We start from the raw sequence: 18,379 nt of genomic DNA, 5'->3' as shown, positions 1-18,379 counted from the left end.
TATGATCTTGTGCCTTCGGTAGGATCTGGTAGATAGTCAGGCTTCTCAGCCTTTTTCATTTGTAGATGTCTGTACTCAGACATGTTAAGCTTCCGCTTGTGCTTTGACTTGTATGCTCTGAATATTGGGTCATGAGACCCATGTTTGTAACATCTCACTCCTCGGAGCCTATTGAATAAAATGCTGGAGTCATGGAGTCATGTTGTGATGCCATGTTGTATTTGCACATGTGGAGCATATTGTGTGTATGATATTGAAATGCTTGGTATGTGTGGGATCCGACGAACTAGTTGTTTATTCTTGGTAGCCTCTCTTACCGGGAAATGTCTCCTAGTGCTTCCACTGAGCCATGGTAGCTTGCTATTGCTCTGGAACGCTTAGGCTGGCCGGCATGTGTCCTTCTTCATTCCTGTGTCTGTCCCTACGGGGAAATGTCACGCGGTGTCTACCGGAGTCCTGTTAGCCTGCTACAGCCCGGATTCTCTAGAGTCCTGTTAGCCCAGCTGCTACAGCCCGAATTCACTCGCTGCTGACCGACACGTTCGTTGCTGGGTAATGTATGCATGTCCCTGTAAGTTAGTGCCACTTTGGGTTTACGACTAGTCATGTCGGCCCGGGTTCTTTGTCATACGGATGCTAGCGACACTATCATATACGTGAGCCAATAGGCGCAAACGGTCCCGGGCCAGGTAAGGTGGCATCCGTGGGAATACGGTGCGTGAGGCCGCAAAGTGATATGATGTGTTACATGCTAGATCAGTGTGACTTAGGATCAGGGTCCTGACACGTAGAAACATTATTTTCTTGTTACGATGATTCTCCACTTCACTCTGAAATTCTTTGAACTTTTCAAATGTTTCAGACTTGTGATTCATTAAGTAGATATACCCATATCTGCTCAAATCATCTGTGAAGGTCAGAAAATAACGATACCCGCTACGAGCATCAACACTCATCGGACCGCATACATCAGTATGTATTATTTCCAATAAGTTATAGCTCATTCCATTGTTCCGGAGAACAAAGTTTTAGTCATCTTTCCCATAAGGCACGGTTCGCAAGTATCAAATGATTCATAATCAAGTGATTTCAAAAGTCCATCTTTATGGAGTTTCTTCATGCGCTTGACACCGATATGACCCAAATGGTAGTGCCACAAATAAGTTGCACTATCATTATCAACTTTGCATCTTTTGGCATCAATATTTTGAATATGTGTATTACTTTGATCAAGATTCAATAAACCATCAACATTGGGTGTATGACCATAGAAGGTTTTATTCATGTAAACATAATAACAATTATTCTCTGTCTTAAGTGAATAACGGTATTGCAATAAACATGATCTAATCATATTCATGCTCAACGCAAAAACCAAATAACATTTATTTAGGTTCAACACTAATCCCGAAAGTATAAGGAGTGTGTGATGATGATCATATCAATCTTGGAACCACTTCCAACACACATCGTCACTTCTCCCTCAACTAGTCTATGTTTATTCTGTAACTCCTGTTTCAAGTTACTAATCTTAGCAACCGAACAAGTATCAAATACCCAGGGGCTACTACGAACACTAGTAAGGTACACATCAATAACCTGTATATCAAATATACCTTTGTTCACTTTGCCATCCTTCTTATCCACCAAATATTTGGGGTAACTCCGCTTCCAGTGACCATTTCCTTTGCAGTAGAAGAACTTAGTTTTCAGGCTTAGGTCCAGCTTTGGGCTTCTTCACGGGAGTGACAACTTGCCTGCCAATCTTCTTGAAGTTTCCTTTCTTTCCCTTTACCCTTTTCTTGAAACTTGTGATCTTGTTTAATCATCAACACTTGATGCTTTTTCTTGATTTCTACCTTCGTTGATTTCAGCATCACAAAGAGCTGGAGAATTGTTTTCGTCATCCCTTGCATACTATAGTTCATCATGAAGTTCTAGTAACTTGGTGATGGTGACTAGAGAACTCTATCAATCGCTGTCTTATCTGGAAGATTAACTCCCACTTGATTCAAGCGATTGTAGTACACAGACAATCTGAGCACATGATTACTGCTTGAGCTATTCTCCTCCATCTTTTAGCTATAGAACTTGTTGGAGACTTCATATCTCTTAACTCGGGCATTTGCTTGAAAGATTAACTTCAACTCCTAGAACATCTCATATATTCCATGACATTCAAAACGTCGTTGAATTCTTGATTTAAACCGTAAAGCATGGTGCACTAAACTATCAAGTAGTCATCATATTGAGCTAGCCAAACGTTCATAACGTCTGCATCTGCTCCTGCAATAGGTCTGTCACCTAGCGGTGCATCAAGGACATAATTCCTCTGTGCAACAATGAGGATAAACCTCATATTACGGACCCAATCCGCATCATTGCTACTATAATCTTTCAACATAGTTTTCTCTAGGAACATATAAAAAACATAGGGAAGCTATAACGTGAGCTATTGATCTACAACATAATTTGCAAAATACTATCAGGACTAAGTTCATGATAAATGAAATTTCAATTAATCATATTACTTAAGAACTCCCACTTAGATAGACATCCCTCTAGTCATCTAAATGATCACGTGATCCAAATCAACTAAACCATATCCGATCATCACGTGAGATGGAGTAGTTTTCAATGGTGAATATCACTATGTTGATCATATCTACTTTATGATTCACGTTCGACCTTTCGGTCTCCAGTATTCGGAGGCCATATCTGCATATGCTAGGCTCATCAAGTTTAACCCGAGTATTCTGTGTGTGCAAAACTGGCTTGCACCCGTCGTATGTGAACGTATAGCTTATCACACCCAATCATCACGTGGTGTCTCGGCACGAAGAACTATCGCAACGGTGCATACTCAGGGAGAACACTTATACCTTGAAATTTTAGTAAGGGATCGTCAATGCTACCGCCGAACTAAGCAAAAGAAGAATATAAAAGATAAACATCACATGCACTAAAAATATGTGACATGATATGGCCCTCATCATCTTGTGCCTTTGATCTACATCTCCAAAGTACCATCATGATCTCCATCATCACCGGCATGACACCATGATCTCCATCATCTTGATCTTTATCAACGTGTCATCACATGGTCGTCTCGCCAACTATTGCTTTTGCAACTATTGCTATCGCATAGCGATGAAGTAAAGCAATTATAAGGCGCTTGCATCTTGTGCAATAAAGAGACAACCATAAGGCTCCTGCCAGTTGCCGATAACTTTAACAAAACATTATCATCTCATACAACAATTTATATATCATCACGTCTTGACCATATCACATCACAACATGCCCTGCAAAAACAAGTTAGACATCCTCTACTTTGTTGTTGCAAGTTTTACGTGGCTGCTACGGGCTTAGCAAGAACCGTTCTTACCTACGCATCAAAACCACAATGATTTTTTGTCAAGTGTGTTGTTTTAACCTTCAGCAAGGACCGGGTGTAGCCACACTCGATTCAACTAAAGTTGGAGAAACAGACACTCACTAGCCACCTGTGTGTGAAGCACGTCGGTAGAACCAGTCTCGCGTAAGCATACACATAATGTCGGTCTAAGCCGCTTCATCCAAAAATACCGCCGAATCAAAGTATGACATGCTGGTAAGCAGTATGACTATTATCGCCCACAACTCTTTGTGTTCTACTCGTGCATATAACATCTACGCATAGACTTGGCTCGGATGCCACTGTTGGGGAACACAGTAATTTCAAAAAATTTCCTACGATCACGCAATATCTATCTAGGTGATGCATAGGAACGAGAGGGGAGAGTGTGTCCACGTACCCTCGTAGACCGAAAGCAAAAGCGTTTCAATAACGCGGTTGATGTAGTAGAACTTCTTTGTGATCCAACCGATCAAGTACCGAACGTTCAACACCTCCGCGTTCAGCACACGTTCAGCTCAATGACGTCCCTCATACTCTTGATCCAGTTGAGGACGAGGGTGAGTTCCGTCAGCATGACGGCATGGCGACAGTGATGATGATGTTACCGGCGCATGGCTTTGCCTAAGCACTATGATGGTATGGTCGAGGTGTGTAACTGTGGAGGGGGCACCACACATGGTTAAGAGAAACATGTGTGTCTTTGGGGTGCCCCCTTCCCCGTTATATAAAGGAGGGAGGGAGATAGGCCGGCCCCCTAGGGGTGCGCCAAGTGTATGGAGTCCTAGTAGGACTTCCAAGTCCTAGTAGGAATCCTTTCCCTTTTAGGAGTAGGAGAGAAGGGACGAGAGAGGGAGTAGCAAAGGGCAAGGGGGGCGCCGCCCCCTTCCCCTAGTACAATTCAGACCAATGGGGGGCACCTCCCCTTGGCCTGCCTCCTCTATTTCCCGTATCGCCCAATAAGGCCCATTACTTCTCCCGGTGAATTCCCGTAAACCTTTCTGATGTCTGAATATAGCCTTCCAATATATCGATCTTTACGTCTTGACCATTTCGAGACTCCTCGTCACTTCCGTGATCTCATCTGGGACTCTGAACAAACTTATTTCATCAAAACACATAACTCATAATAAAAATCTTCATCAAACGTTAAGCGTCGGACCCTACAGGTTCAAGAACTATGTAGACATGATCGAGACACATCTCCTGTCAATAACCAATAGTGGAACCTGGATGCTCATATTGGCTCCTACATATTCTACGAAGATCTTTATCTGTCAAACCGCATAACAACATACGTTGTTCCCTTTGTCATCGGTATGTTACTTGCCCGAGATTCGATCATCGGTATAATCATACCTAGTTCAATCTTGTTACCGGCAAGTCTCTTTACTCGTTCCGTAATACTTCAACCCGCAACTAACTCATTAGTTACAATGCTTGCAAGGATTATAGTGATGAGCATTACCGAGAGGGCCCAGAGATACCTCTCTGAAACACGGAGTGACAAATCCTAATCTTGATCTATGCCAACCCAACAAACACCTTCAGAGACACCTGTAGAGCATCTTTATAATCACCCAGTTACATTGTGATGTTTGATAGCACACAAGGTGTTTCTCTGGTATTCGGGAGTTGCATGATCTCATGGTCTATGGAACATGTATAAGTCATGAAGATGGCAGTAGCAATGAAACTGTAACGATCATAATGCTAAGCTAATGGATGGGTCTTGTCCATCACATCATTCTCCTAATGATGTTGTCCCGTTTATCAAATGACAACACATGTCTATGGTCAGGAAACATAAGCATCTTTGATTAACGAGCTAGTCAAGTAGACGCATACTAGGGACACACTGTTTTGTCTATGTATTCACACATGTACTAAGTTTCCGATTAATACAATTCTAGCATGAATAATAAACATTTATCATGATATAAAGAAATAAATAATAACTTTATTATTGCCTCTAGGGCATATTTCCTTCAGACATCTCCCCTAATGGTATCCCAACAAGCTTTGAGAAAAGCCATGGAGAAGCCGTCGGGGCCGAGTGCCTTGTCCTTTGGCAGCTGAGCAATGGCATTAGTGACCTTCTTCTCCATAAAAGGATCGCCAAGGGATGACAGTTTGCATTGGGTGAAGTCCATAATCTCCCAATTGAAATTGTGGGATCTCCTCTGACCCTTATGCAACATAGATGCGAAGTGATCTTGAGCGAGGTTCTCCTTCTCCTCATGTTGCATGATCCATCTCGCACCATTCTGGAGACGACAAATGAATTTCTTTCGCCCGCATCCTTGACCTAGAGAAAAAAATATGTCGTGTTCATGTCTCCCTCCATAAGGCTGGTGATACGAGAGAATTGCCGTTTGCATGATCGCTCAAGAACAACCAAGCCAATGACCCTCCTCTTGAGCCTTCTCCTCAAATCATTCTCCTCCGGGGAGAGGGCTTGAAAATCCTTGGCCATATCAAGTCGGAGGATGACCTCAAGAGCCATGTGCAGTTGAATCTTAGTAGTGGAGAAGAAAGTGTTGCTCCATCGTCGGAGGTGGAGACCCATTCGATGGAGCTTGTCATGCAACTTTTGACATGGCTCAGTGTGCATAGAAGGCCTCCCCTCTCTCTTACCACTCCGATTAGTGCCCTTACTGGAGCACGAGGACGTCGCGGTTGACCTGCTTTACGCCGTCAGGACTGTGGGGATGGAGTTGTTGCTGGTGTTCATACACATCTTCATCACCCCCATCAAGCGGTTCCTCCAGACGCTCTGGGACACCGGCATGCTCGGATTCGTGCTTGCCAGCCCAGGGACAACCTTTGCATTGCTCGCAGCCGTCTCAAGTATTTAACAGAAAATTACCACCACTTTACAGGTATGTGTTCTGGAAAACTACTACCTTTTTGTCCTAAAACCTACCATTTATGTGCTAAAAATTTACTAAAAACCCACTTTTCCTTAGGTGATGCTTCGGGGGTTTTAAGTCAGATTATGACATGTCTGGCTTGTAGGCGGACCCACATGTCCAAGCCATATGCACCGGCGGAGACGTGATACGTCTCCAACGTATCTGTAATTTTTTATTGTTCCATGCGATTATATTATCAATCTTGGATGTTTTATATGCATTAGTATGCTACTTTATATCATTTTTGGGACTAACCTATGAACTTAGTGCCCAGTGCCAGCTGCCGTTTTTCATTGTTTTTGTCTTTGCAGAAGATCAATACCAAATAGAGTCCAAATGGAACAAAACTTTTTGACGATTTTTCTTGGACCACAAGACACCCTAGAAACTTCAGGAGGAGGCCAGACGGGCCACGAGGCAGCACAAGCTCAGGGTACGCACCCTAGGGGGGCCTCCCAAGCTTGTGGGCCCCTCGAGGCTCCCCATAACCCTAATTCTTCTTTTATAAATTCCCAAATATTCCCCGAAGACCAGAGAGCAACTCGAAAATACGCCACAAGTTTCTATCTTCGCAAGATCCCATCTGGGGACCTTTTCCGGTACTCTGCCGGAGGGGGATTCGATCATGGAGGGCTTCTACATCAACCTTGCTACCCTTTCGATGATGTGTGAGTAGACCTACGGGTCCATAGCTAGTAGCTAGATGGCTTCTTATCTCTCTTTGATCTTCAATACAATGTTCTCCTCGATGTTCTTGGAGATCTATTTGATGGAATCTTCTTTTGCGGTGCGTTTGTTGAGATCCATTGGATTTTCGGTTTATGATTAGATTATCTGTGAATATTATTTGAGTCTTCTCTGGACTCTTTTATGCATGATTGTTATAGCTTTGACTTTATCTGATCTATTGATTTAGTTTGGCCAACTAGATTGATTTTTCTTGCAATGAGAGAGGTGCTTTGTAGTAGGTTCAATGTTGCAGTGCTCAATCCCATGTGACATAAAGGGACATGACACATATTTATATTGTTCCCATTAAGGATAAAAAGATGGGGTTTATTTATATTTATTGGATCTATCCCTCTACATCATGTCATCTTTCTTAAGACGTTACTCCGTTCTTGTTAACTTAATACACTAGGTGCATGCTAGATAGCGGTTGATGTGTGGAGTAATAGTAGTAGATGCAGGCAGGAGTTGGTCTACTTGTATCAGATGTGATGTCTATATACATGATCATTGATTTGGATATCTCCATAATTGTGCGCTTTTCTATCAATTGCTCAACAGTAATTTGTTTACCCACCGTATGCTTTCTTCGAGAGAGAAGCCTCTAGTGAAAACTATGGCTCCCGGGTCTATCTTTTATCATATTAGTTTTAGATCTATAAAAAAACACAAAATACCTTACTATAATTTATTTACCTTTATTTTATTTTGCCCTTTACTTATCTTTTATACCTATCACTATCAGATCTCATCCTTGCAAGTAACCGTGAAGGGATTGAAAACCCCTTTATCACGTTGGGTGCAAGTATTTGTTTGTTTATGCAGGTGCAATTGTTGGAGACCTGTGTGTCCCTCCTACTGGATTGATACCTTGGTTCTCAACTCAGGGAAATACTTATCTCTACTTTGCTGCATCACCCTTTCATCTTCAAGGGAAAAACCAACACAAGCTCAAGAAATAGCAAGACAGCACCACCTAACGACCGTTAGGGATGACACACGGTCGGACCTGGTCGGGCCAGGTCAAAGCGGTTATACAAGCTTTAGTACAAAGTTGTACTACTACTAAAGTTGACACTTATTTTGGAACAGAGACAGCTAAAGAAAAAAACCGATCCATGCAGTCCCTAGCCCTTGAACCCTAAACCCTAACAAGGCTTTAATTTGCTGGCGACGTTGAACAAATGAAGTTTGCAACCCTTTGACCATCGGATCATGCAGTTTCACTAAAATCGAGATGCGCATCCCTGTGGCAAAGAAATTTAAGAAGCATTATTCGAATAAGATTACTGGGACTAGTTGATGAGACATAAACTCATCACAAATATAGTAGAAGCCAATAGAGGTACGTGTAGGGTAAAGAAGTAGAGAAATATCCACATGGAGCGATGTGGGCAGCTGGGGCAGTGGTGCAAGACGGCTGTAAAGGAAGTTGTACCTGAGGGATGTCGGGACATATCTCAACCTATAGGAGGGTGGCGGGAGGCGGCAACTACCCATGTCATGGCAATGAGCAAGGGACGAAGGCAACCACACCGGCTTTGTGAGAGAGAACGGTAGGGACCCCTGATTGGGGCGTGCCGACAATGGGTTTTCAGCAGTGGCGACGTCGACCGCATCTACACAAATCATCCGCCCCTTCCCCCAACGGATGTGATTCGCCCGGATGTTAGAGATGTGGCTACAGTTGTTTTGTGAGAGAGAGTGTGAAGAGAGCTATCCCAGCAAGCAACCGTGTAGGCTCGTCCTGGCTATGTATATAGTGGAGCGGTTTCTTTTTCTCTCCATATGAACCTATTTATATTGGGTACATGCCACTGAAAAAAAAACTTTATTTATAAATGACGCAACACCGTTCATGCGTGGTTCCCGACCCTCCATTATTTATAAGTGAGTAACTACTACTAGACGCATTAAATTATCACATGGGCTGCATCATCGTATAGAAATGAGCTCCACTGTATCACATGTGTGGTTGTGGAAGACGTAAAAGACGCAAAGAGTGCTACTAGTACTACATGCGTGGGTGCGTGCACCTCTTTTCTTCGAGCATGGTTATTAAAAGTATAGCCCACTACTCTACCACGTGGTTATTATATGGGGAAAGAGTATATGCAGTAATAATGACTAATAATCCGTCAAATCACGAGGCCCACCTTTCTCTATGTCTGACCGAGGAAGCAACCATCATTTCACTCCTCGTTGAATATCCATCTGCTTCTACCACTGCAGCATGGTTAGTAATATAGCCATGTCAATCACAACGTAGAAATATCATTCACTGATACAATAGGGCTGGCTATAAGGCTGGCGATTTTTTTACTTTGTCTCTTTCTCTTTTTGTCTCATTTACTCATTTTAATAGGAGCACGTGTAGAGATACTATTCCTTTCGATGGGACTTCTTCATGGGGTTTAAGACTAAGAAGCTCCAAATTATTCCTGCTGCCCAACACTCTGAATCGTGCCATCTATGATAGTACTCCCATTGCAACAACCAGGTCCACTAGGTCTAGCACGTCCTGTAAAAAGAGACTGTCACGCAAACATACATCTTGTTGCCTTCTTCCTCATAAAGTACGTACCTCAGGTACGTACTACTAATACTACTACTACTCGTTCTCCTATAAACCTTATGCTTGGCATCTCAAAAATATTAACCTTGCGCTTGGCTCTTCGCCTCTTGGGGAAGTCAAGCAATAACGGTACTACAATTTATCGTTCTGGCTATCTGAGACCGAATGAATTGCTGCACGTCCACCACGTAGGCGAGGGTCAAGGGGCGAGGGAGAGTGCATACTAGTATGTCCGTTTCAATATTGTCGGCATTTTAGATACAAGGGTACCCAGACTTGCCTGCCTGCGGCCCGCGGCATGGCTCCATCGACGGCCTGCTACGACCCAGTTTCGACATCGACGACCCAAGACCCTCGTGAGGGGCCAGGCCTCGCGAGGCGGACGACACCAAGTCCTCCAAGGGGATCAACCTCCTCAGGCTGGCTCCCGAGGAGCAGAGATTTATATGCAAGGCTCACCTTGCGAGGTTCGGGTGACGTGAGCCATGAAGATCGAGGCCAAACGGGCGCCAGTGTACCAGTTTCCTCTTTGGTGCAAAGGAGGCAAGCGGCAGGCGCGGAGTCCCGAGGAAGCAGCCAAAGGTTTCCTGTCAGTGGGAAACGACACCTATCGGATCACTGGAATCCCTTCTACGGTTGCAGGGCGCGGGGATCGTGAGAAGAGCGGGACTAGTAGACAACGCAAAGGGATTTACCCAGGTTTGGGCCGCAAAGATGCGTAAAACCCTACGATCCTGCTTTGGTGGATGTATTTAGTGTTCTTGAGCTCTTGAACTAGCTCTAGGTGCTGTGGGGTTCCAAAGAGCCGAATCCTTTCTCTATGTGCCATGGGCCTCCTTTTATAGACGAAAGGGGCTGCCACAGTGGCACACAGGAGGTGGAAAGTGCTACAGTGTTGCGAGCTTATCGCTCATATTACAGGACAAGATGCATTTAATGTGAGGCTTAGGTGTCCCTTCGCTTTATCGGGGATGGGGGCGAGGCCCGTCCCGTCCGTCGCCGCTCCTCCTTGCTTCGACACGCGCCCTAGCTAGCGGTGCATGCGGTGCCATGTAGGCAGGCAGGCAGCTGAGGTGGCGCGATGGTGGAGCCTCCACGAAGAGCTGCATGTTTCCACGCAGGTGCCTACCCAGCTGGCTGGGTCGGCAGCTGCATGCGAACAGCGGCAATACTTGGCTGGTGCGGGCCTGGCAGTGGCCCTGCTGGTGCGCTTGGCGAGGGTCTTGCCTGGTGGCCCGGCAAGGGTCTTGCCGCGGCGCGATGGCGTCCCCGGAAAGGATCTTGCCGGGGGTCTTGTGGGCTTCTTCGGTGAGGATAGTTGCCTTCCTATCCTCATTTGATCTTGAGCATTCTATGTCTTCACAAAGATCTGCATGCCACCACGGAGGTGCCTCCCGAGCCCTATCCCAATGCATTTGTCTAGCGTTGGTGGGCTCGAAGGTGGCTTGCTCGGCTGGTGGGGGCAAGCTGCCCCGGCAAGGGTCTTGCCGGGGCCGCTAAGGCTGCCCTAGCAAGGGTCCTTGCCGGGGAAACCTGCTCCATCCATCTAATCTTTGTGGACTTGGTCCTTGTTGTTGTTTTGTTTGTCTTGTGGCCTCGGCTTCTCTCTGGTTTCCCCTTTCTGCCCTATTACGCGTGGCCGTGGTGGGAGGCTCTGACTGCCCATGCACAAGTAAAGGGGTCAAAAGCAGGGCCCCTACTTTTGTACACCGATAGGATCCCCCGGGCCTGGGCCATACATAAGCGCAACACGTTGTTAGGCTAGGCCCAAAACGGTGCGCGGGCAGTTGGGGCGGATTTTTACCGCGGCCACTGTTCCTCCTGCTGCGCTTCCCCACAACCCGCGTTGAACGAGCGACGTGGGGGTCATGCGCGCGCATGACGTGGGAGGCATGCGTGGGATAGCGTCCGCACCCATGTGTCGTATCACAGTTAATGGGAAAGGAGGCGGCCCACGCCTTCCCCATAAAAAGGAATAACCGCGGGTGCGCTGCTCACTTTACCCCTCCCCTGCGCCCTCCAATCTTAGAACCGCCGCCCCCCTTCTTCTCGAGCCTCTCTGCTTTCGCCCACCGCCACCGTGCTTCCGCCATCCTCTGCTTTTTCGCCTCTTGCAGCCGCCATGGCGCCTAAGTCCACCAAGAGCAAGGGAGCGGCGAAGGATGCCGGCGTGTCGGAGCAGCCGGAGAGTGAGCTAGTGGCACGGCGGGCACAGTCCGCCTACTTCCCCTCGACGGTGGCGTGCCTGAGCTTCGGGAGATGTTCAAGTGTTTGTGGGGCGTGAAGACGGGGCATCCGACCACGACCGTCGTCCCTGCCAGCACCGGGCCCTCCCCGCATCGGTACCCCTTCTTTGTCGACTATTACTCTTACGGGCTCTGTCCCTCCTTCTCCCATTTCTTCAAGGACATCATGCACTCCTATGGCTTCTGCCTCTTGGATTTCACTCTGAATGTTGTGGCATGCATGGCCCTCTTTGCCCATCTTTGCGAGGGCTTTGTCGGGGTGTACCACAGCACGGCGCTCTTCCGCCACTACTTCTCCCCTCGGATCCAAAAAGGGGGCGCCATTGCCGGCTGCGTCGCTTGGATCCCGAGGGCCAATGGGGCGTACCTGGATGGCGCCACGAAGGAGAGGTGGGAAGAATGGCGGGGCCGGTGGTACTGGATTGAGGAGAAAGACCCGCCAACATTCTGGGAGGTTCGCCAGAAGCCGTCGGTCCACGACGCCGATTGGGGCGACGCCGACGCCGATGACGCAAAGCTCACGATCGCCACCACCAGGATTCTTCGGCTTACCTAGGCCGGGCTCACCCTCGAGATGATTGGGGCAGACTTCATCCGTCGCCGGATTGCCCCTCTGCACGACAAGGGGAGGCCGGCCTGGCTCTTCATGAACGCCGCCGACATCATGAGGCTCCGCCCCGGCCTCGACAACAACCTGACAATGCTGCAGCACGCCCATCTTTGCCAGCGAATCTTCCAGCTCGAGGTTGACGATGCGGGCGAGGTCGAGCGGTCTGGCAAGCTTGCCAGGGCCGCCGCGAAGGCCGGCAAGGTCGACAAGGAGTCTGTCTTCAAGCTGCCAGCGGGGGTGGTCCCGCTGAGCAACAACTCTCGTCGGAACGAGATCATCGCCATGATGCCGCTCTTCAACGCGCATGGCCTCGACCCGAACTGGGTCGAGCCGGACGAGCTCGTGGTGCAGGAGTTCTTCGACACTCTGCATGAGATATACATCACCGATGAGCCGCGACTCATCCAGGACACCTCCCCGGCGGAGCTGGACTATATTGCTGCCAGGGTAGAGGAGGCGAGGCTTGCTGAGGAGGAGGCAAAGCTCGTCAAGGAGGCCGGCAGCGCCGGCAGCATGATGAACAAGGACGCTGCGGAGGCGGAGGAGGGGGAGCTCGCTCGATGGGCCGCAGCCGCTGGGGAGGCCAGCGGTGCCGACACCGGGGCTCCCCTCGTCGAAGACGCCGCTGACGGGTCGTCGTCGGAGGAGGGCGAGGAGGGGAGGACCGCGACCGCCGATCCCCCGACCACCGGAAAAAGGCGGGTCTTGCGGCAGGCCACCTCTAGTGAGCCGGTCCGCCTCGACCAGGCCGTGCAGCTGCGACAAGCCCAGGAAGCGTCCGTGCACTAGACGAGGGCGGTGGCGATGAAGAAAACGGCGAAAGTCGTGGCGTCGAAGAAGAGGACATCTGCTTCTTCGTCGTCCAAGCGCGCCCGGACGCCATCGCCTCCCCCCTCGCCGACAAACATCGGCACGGGGATTGGGGTGACTTGTTTGACTTTGCGCCTCTCAGCTCGGAGAGAGAGCTCGGGCCTCTCAGCCCGGAGCGAAAGAGGAAAGCAACAGAATAGGACGAGGAAGAGAACGAAGAGTAAGCCTCTGCTTTCCTTCCTCATTCCTCACACCTCCCCTGATGGTATTGCTCATTTGTCTGCATCTTGCAGGGATGTGGAGACGCTGACCCAAAGGATCAAGAGGGCCAGGATTTCGGCGAGTGGCCAGCCCTCGGCAGGCACCTCCAGTACGCCACTGGTGGTGTTGAGCAGCCCGGACAGCAGCCCCAGCCCAGCCCCCAGAGTAAGTCCATCACCCATCCCTTGTCAACGTGCACAATGCACGACGCTTTGGTACTGACCTTGCCGTGGATGTAGGAGGGGAGCAACACCAAGGGGAGCCGCAGAGGGCTCCTCCCATCATGCCGCCCCCATCGACCACGCCGCCCCAAGGGCCATCCCCGGCAAGGGCACCAAGCGCCGAGGCCATGCGCACGGAAGAGGAGGGGGAGAACACATGCGCTGGTGGCTTCGCCTTGACGTCAGACCTTGGCGGGGAAGGGACTCCTGCCTCACGGCCCGGCACGGGTAAGCCACTCGCTCTCCACTTTTGCTTGCATTCCCCCTCTTTTTTTTCTTATTGACTTTCGATCTTGGCTCCGCCCTATCTCTTTCTTGGCGTCCAGACCCCTCCTCAGAGGACGTCAATACCACCATCAAGGACGTCGCCGCGGATGCCGCGGTGGAGGCGGAGAAGATTGCTGCCGAGGAGAGCGCCAGGGGCGCCGCCGAGGACGCCGCCAAGGGGCCCGGTAAAGAGCCCGGCAAGGGGCCTGCCGAGGGAGCCGGCAAGGCCACTGTCGAGGAGGTGGCGTTTGACGACCTGCCCTCCTTCTCCGCGTCCTCTAGCTCCGGCAGGTACCTACGGGTGAGCGACGACCTCTTCGTTAATTTCCTTGGTGCGTCGAGCACCAGGCCCCCCTTTGAGGGAGAGGTGTTCGACGAGGAGGTGCTTGCCACGGCCGGGCTCGAGGTCGTGGATGAGCCGGGCGTTGGTGGCGCCGGCTCCCAAGAGGAGCAGCTGCTCCAGGACGTGAGCGACAGCTTTCGGAAGCTTCAGGCGCTCCACCGCGCCCATCCGGACAAGACCAAGTCCAGGACGGCGATGGTGGAGAAGGCGGAGGCGGACTTTGAAGGGCGCGTCGCCGAGGCGCAGGACTAGTTCCTCTAGGCTCAGGTCGAGCTGAAGGCCCCCCAGGGCGAGCTGGCCAACCGTGAGGTGGAGCTCGCCCTGAAACTGGCCGACATCGAGAAGGCCCAGGAGACGGCGAAGAAGTTGGCCGACGGAGCCGAAGCCGTTCGGTCCCAGCACGAGGCCGCCCTGAGGACCCAGGAGGAGGATCTTGCCGATCGCGATGAGAAGCTTGCTGCTACGCTCCGCGGCAAGGACGAAGAGGTGGACAAGCTCGTCCTGCAGTGGACCCAAGAGCTGGAGCGGAGGCATCAGGAGGCCCTCAATGCCCTGGCTCAGGCTCACGCCGGCAAGGTGAAGAAGCTGGAGGAGCAAGCTTTGAAGCTGGCCCAGGAGAAGCATACGCTCAACGGCGCTCTGACGGTGGCGCAGGGCAAGGTCATCAGCAAGTCCGGAGAGCTCTCTGAGGCCAACATCTCAATCAAAGATGTCAAGCTGAAGCTGGGAGAGCTCGAGGAGATGCTATCGGGGGCCATGACCCAGGAGGGGATCCTGACCAAAGAGCTGAAGATGGAGAAGCAGCTGCTGTCGGATTTTGGGTTCCGGCAGACCCTTGAGGTTCAAACTCTGGGGTGCGCACGAAGATCTTTCCCCTACCAGCTCACGACGTCGAAGGCTCGCAAGGAATCTAGGCTAGAAAGAAGAACACACAAGGGACACGAGGTTTATACTAGTTCGGGCCACCATTGTGGTGTAATACCCTACTCTAGTTTGTGGTGTGGTGGATTGCCTCAGGGGCTGATGATGAATAGTACAAAGGGAGAACAGCCTCGCGAGGGCTGTTCTTGAGCTGGTGCGATGAACTGCTTGGGTGAGTTCAGTCGCTTCTCTCTTTCTCTCTCTGGGTGATTCGTCGATCTTCCAGCCGCCTATACTCTGTGGTGGCTAGTCCTATTTATAGAGGGAGGCCCTGAGCCTCTTCCCAAATAATGAGCGGGAAGGGTGCCAACAATTGACCATTTTGAAGGGGAACATCTAGTACACTTATCCTGACTAAAGTTGGTCTCGGCTGCCAAATGCTCTGACGGTGACGCCGTCCTGGGCTCCACGATGACCTCCATCCTGCCGTTCTGCTGGTCTTGGTCTTGTTGCATCGAAACGGTAACCTTTGCCTGATGCCTTGGCCTGTGCTTGCCCCCTTTGCACCGAAGGGGAAACAAGGACACTGCGTAGGCCGGCGCCCACCTGGCGCCCACCTAGTCTCGATCGTCATGGCTTGCGTCACGGGCTCCTCGTGAGGTACCCTGCCTTGATCTCTCCGCCTCCTCGCGAGCCTGCCTGATGAGGCTGCTCCTGAGGAAGCTTCCTGTCATCCGCCCTGCGAGGCTTGGCCCCTCGCGAGGTTCTTGATGAAGCTGGGCTGCACTGGGCCCCCACTTGAGCCATGCCATAGGCAGGCAAGTCTGGGGACCCCCGTTCCCAGAACACCGACAGTAGCCCCCGGGCCCAAGGCGCGCCTGGACTTGGCTTAGCAGAGAAGCGAAGGGGCAAGTGCGAAGCGCCGCGGGCCCCAATAGCCTGCGGCCTTGGGCGCCGCATGGCGGTTGATTGGACGTGGGCATCTCCGCTTCCCCATGATGCCTCATTATACGCCCAGCTAGGCGGACCCGTGGTTGCACACAGTTATTCCCCTTTCGCCATCCGCGTGCTTCCTGCCCTTCCTTCTTCCTCAGGCTCCAACCTCCGCCTCCAATCCAACTCGAACTCTCCCCCCTTCCCATTTCCATGGCGCCAATGAAGAAGGAAAGGGGGAAGAAGCCTGCGCCTTCGTCCCGCTCGCCTCCGGCGGTGGCCCCCGCCATGGACCGGTCCATCATACTCAACCCCGAGGCCTTGGGCAAGGTCCGTTCTACTCTTGCCACCATCTTCAACGAGTGCGGCAGGACCACGGTCTGTCCTGCGTCCCATGCCTCCTTCGATAGGGTCGTCACGGAGGTCCGGTTCTTCGCCGATGCCCTGTGGGCGGGTCTGGTTCCCCCCTTTTCCGCTTTCTTAAATGTGGCGCTCTCCCATTATCAGATCCACATGATGCACCTCGGGCCTGAGTCCATTACCCTCCTGGCTGTCTTTGCTTTTGTTTGCGAGGCAATGGTGGGCATTCCTCCTTCCGTTGCCCTGCTGCGCCACTTTTTCTCTTTGCACCTGAGTGACCCCACTCAATGCTCCGGGTGTTTGAGCTTCCTTGCTGCGTCAGAGATGGCTGCTTCAGGGATCGATTTTGGACTTCCTCCCCCTGAGGCCAAGTTCAGAGAGCGGTGACTGTATGTGTACGTTGGGGTGCCCAGCCCCCTTCTCTCGCACCCGACCTTGCCTGCTGTTCCCAACTCAGGCTGGGGTCATGAGACGCTCGTGAGCCCCCGGCTCGCCTTCGTCTGGCGCCGCTTTGAGAGCTTGAGGGTGCTCGACGTGACCGCGCCCAAGGTGGTGAAGGAGTTCCTCCAGCGTCGCATTGCTCCTCTCCAGCGCCACTCTCGCCAGATGTGGGACTTTGCGGGGCCCAAAGACCGCATGCGGCTTCAGGAGGAGGACCTGGCGCCTGAAGTGTTGAGGATGGTGCTCAGGGTCCTGACTGGCGACCCTTCTCTAGGCAGCCTTCGACACGATGGTGCCCTCTTGTATCTTTGTTCGGGCAGGGCCGATTTCGTGAGGCAGATGCCCAGCTTTGACAAGTGGGGCCTGTGCCCGGCTGGCCTCGCGGGGCCCCGCGAGAATCCAGTCGCTGTGATTGCTCTTCCGATCGCCCGAAGCGGTTCTGTCTCAGGCGATGGAGCGGGAAGACGAGAACCGCCGGGAGCTGAAGGGGATGATGTCGAGCTGCTGATGCTGCATGGAGCCCCGAAGGCGGCATCTCCCAAGCCCGTCCTAGAGCAGTGGCAGGAGAGGAATTGCGGCCTACGGCTCCCGAGGTTGGGGCTCCCGAGGCCCCAGTCGTTCCTCATGAGGCGGCGCCTGGTGGCGTCCCCCAGGCTGGTCCCCTTGGCGCTGATCACCTTGACGCCTCTTCCATGCCACAGACCGACCCCTGCGCTAAGCACTTCGGTCGGTTCCGCGTAGACTTCGAGGCCCTCCGCAAGAGGAAGGAGGCCCTGGGTGGTGACGATCGCCCTTGCCGCCTGTTGAAGCGCAGGAAGTACTTCGACATGGACGAGTAAGTCCTCTTCTCTCTTTGCTCCTTTACTTCTCCGTTCTTGCAGCTGACCGCGGCCTCTCAGGGCCCTTCCTGCCGAACTCACGGAGACGGCCAAGGAGCCATTCCCCCAAGCTTTGTCCTCACTGCTGACCCTTGGCGCGCCGAGCTTGAGCAGCGCCCCTGCCACTCTGCCGATCAGAGAAGTGGCCCGTCCCGCTGGGCACCTCGAGCATGTGCGCCTGCTGTCCTCCCTTCACGAGTCTCCTGGGGCAAAGCCATCTTGCCCCGTGCTCCTTCCTCGATCGTGGATGGTGATTGGCTGAAGTCAGTCTTGAGGTCTTCTGCTGGGGACGGACCCGCACCAGGCCGGCTCCTGGCGAGGCCCGTCCGGCGATTGCTGGGGCACCAGCCGCCAGCCCTGCGCCGGGAGGGGGCATGCCACCTCAGGGCCCTCCACATTCGCCAGTGGCAGAGGGTGACACGGAGGACGTACTCAGGCATGCTCGCGAACGCCGCGCCCTTCGCCAAGAATTCCTCCAGGGGGCGGCGGATGCAGTGAGCCGGATCGGGGCGGAGCTTGCTGGCGAGGATGC

At 51.6% G+C, this 18,379-nt stretch overlaps 1 protein-coding gene across 1 annotated transcript in view; it reads left to right on the top strand.

Moving 5' to 3' along the window:
* LOC119338330 overlaps nucleotides 1–6,255 on the top strand; it is a 108,112-nt gene extending 101,857 nt beyond the window's left edge. The window contains exon 14 of the mRNA XM_037610622.1: nucleotides 6,017–6,255. Within this exon, the coding sequence (XP_037466519.1) occupies nucleotides 6,017–6,255 (239 nt within the window). The remainder of the gene's footprint in view (nucleotides 1–6,016) is intronic.
* Nucleotides 6,256–18,379: the final 12,124 nt, after the last annotated feature.

Source organism: Triticum dicoccoides, chromosome 7B (assembly GCF_002162155.2).
Source record: "Triticum dicoccoides isolate Atlit2015 ecotype Zavitan chromosome 7B, WEW_v2.0, whole genome shotgun sequence".
NCBI lineage: Eukaryota > Viridiplantae > Streptophyta > Magnoliopsida > Poales > Poaceae > Triticum > Triticum dicoccoides.
The sequence above is the reverse complement of the archived record's forward strand: the minus strand, read 5'-3'. Positions and strand labels throughout refer to the sequence as shown.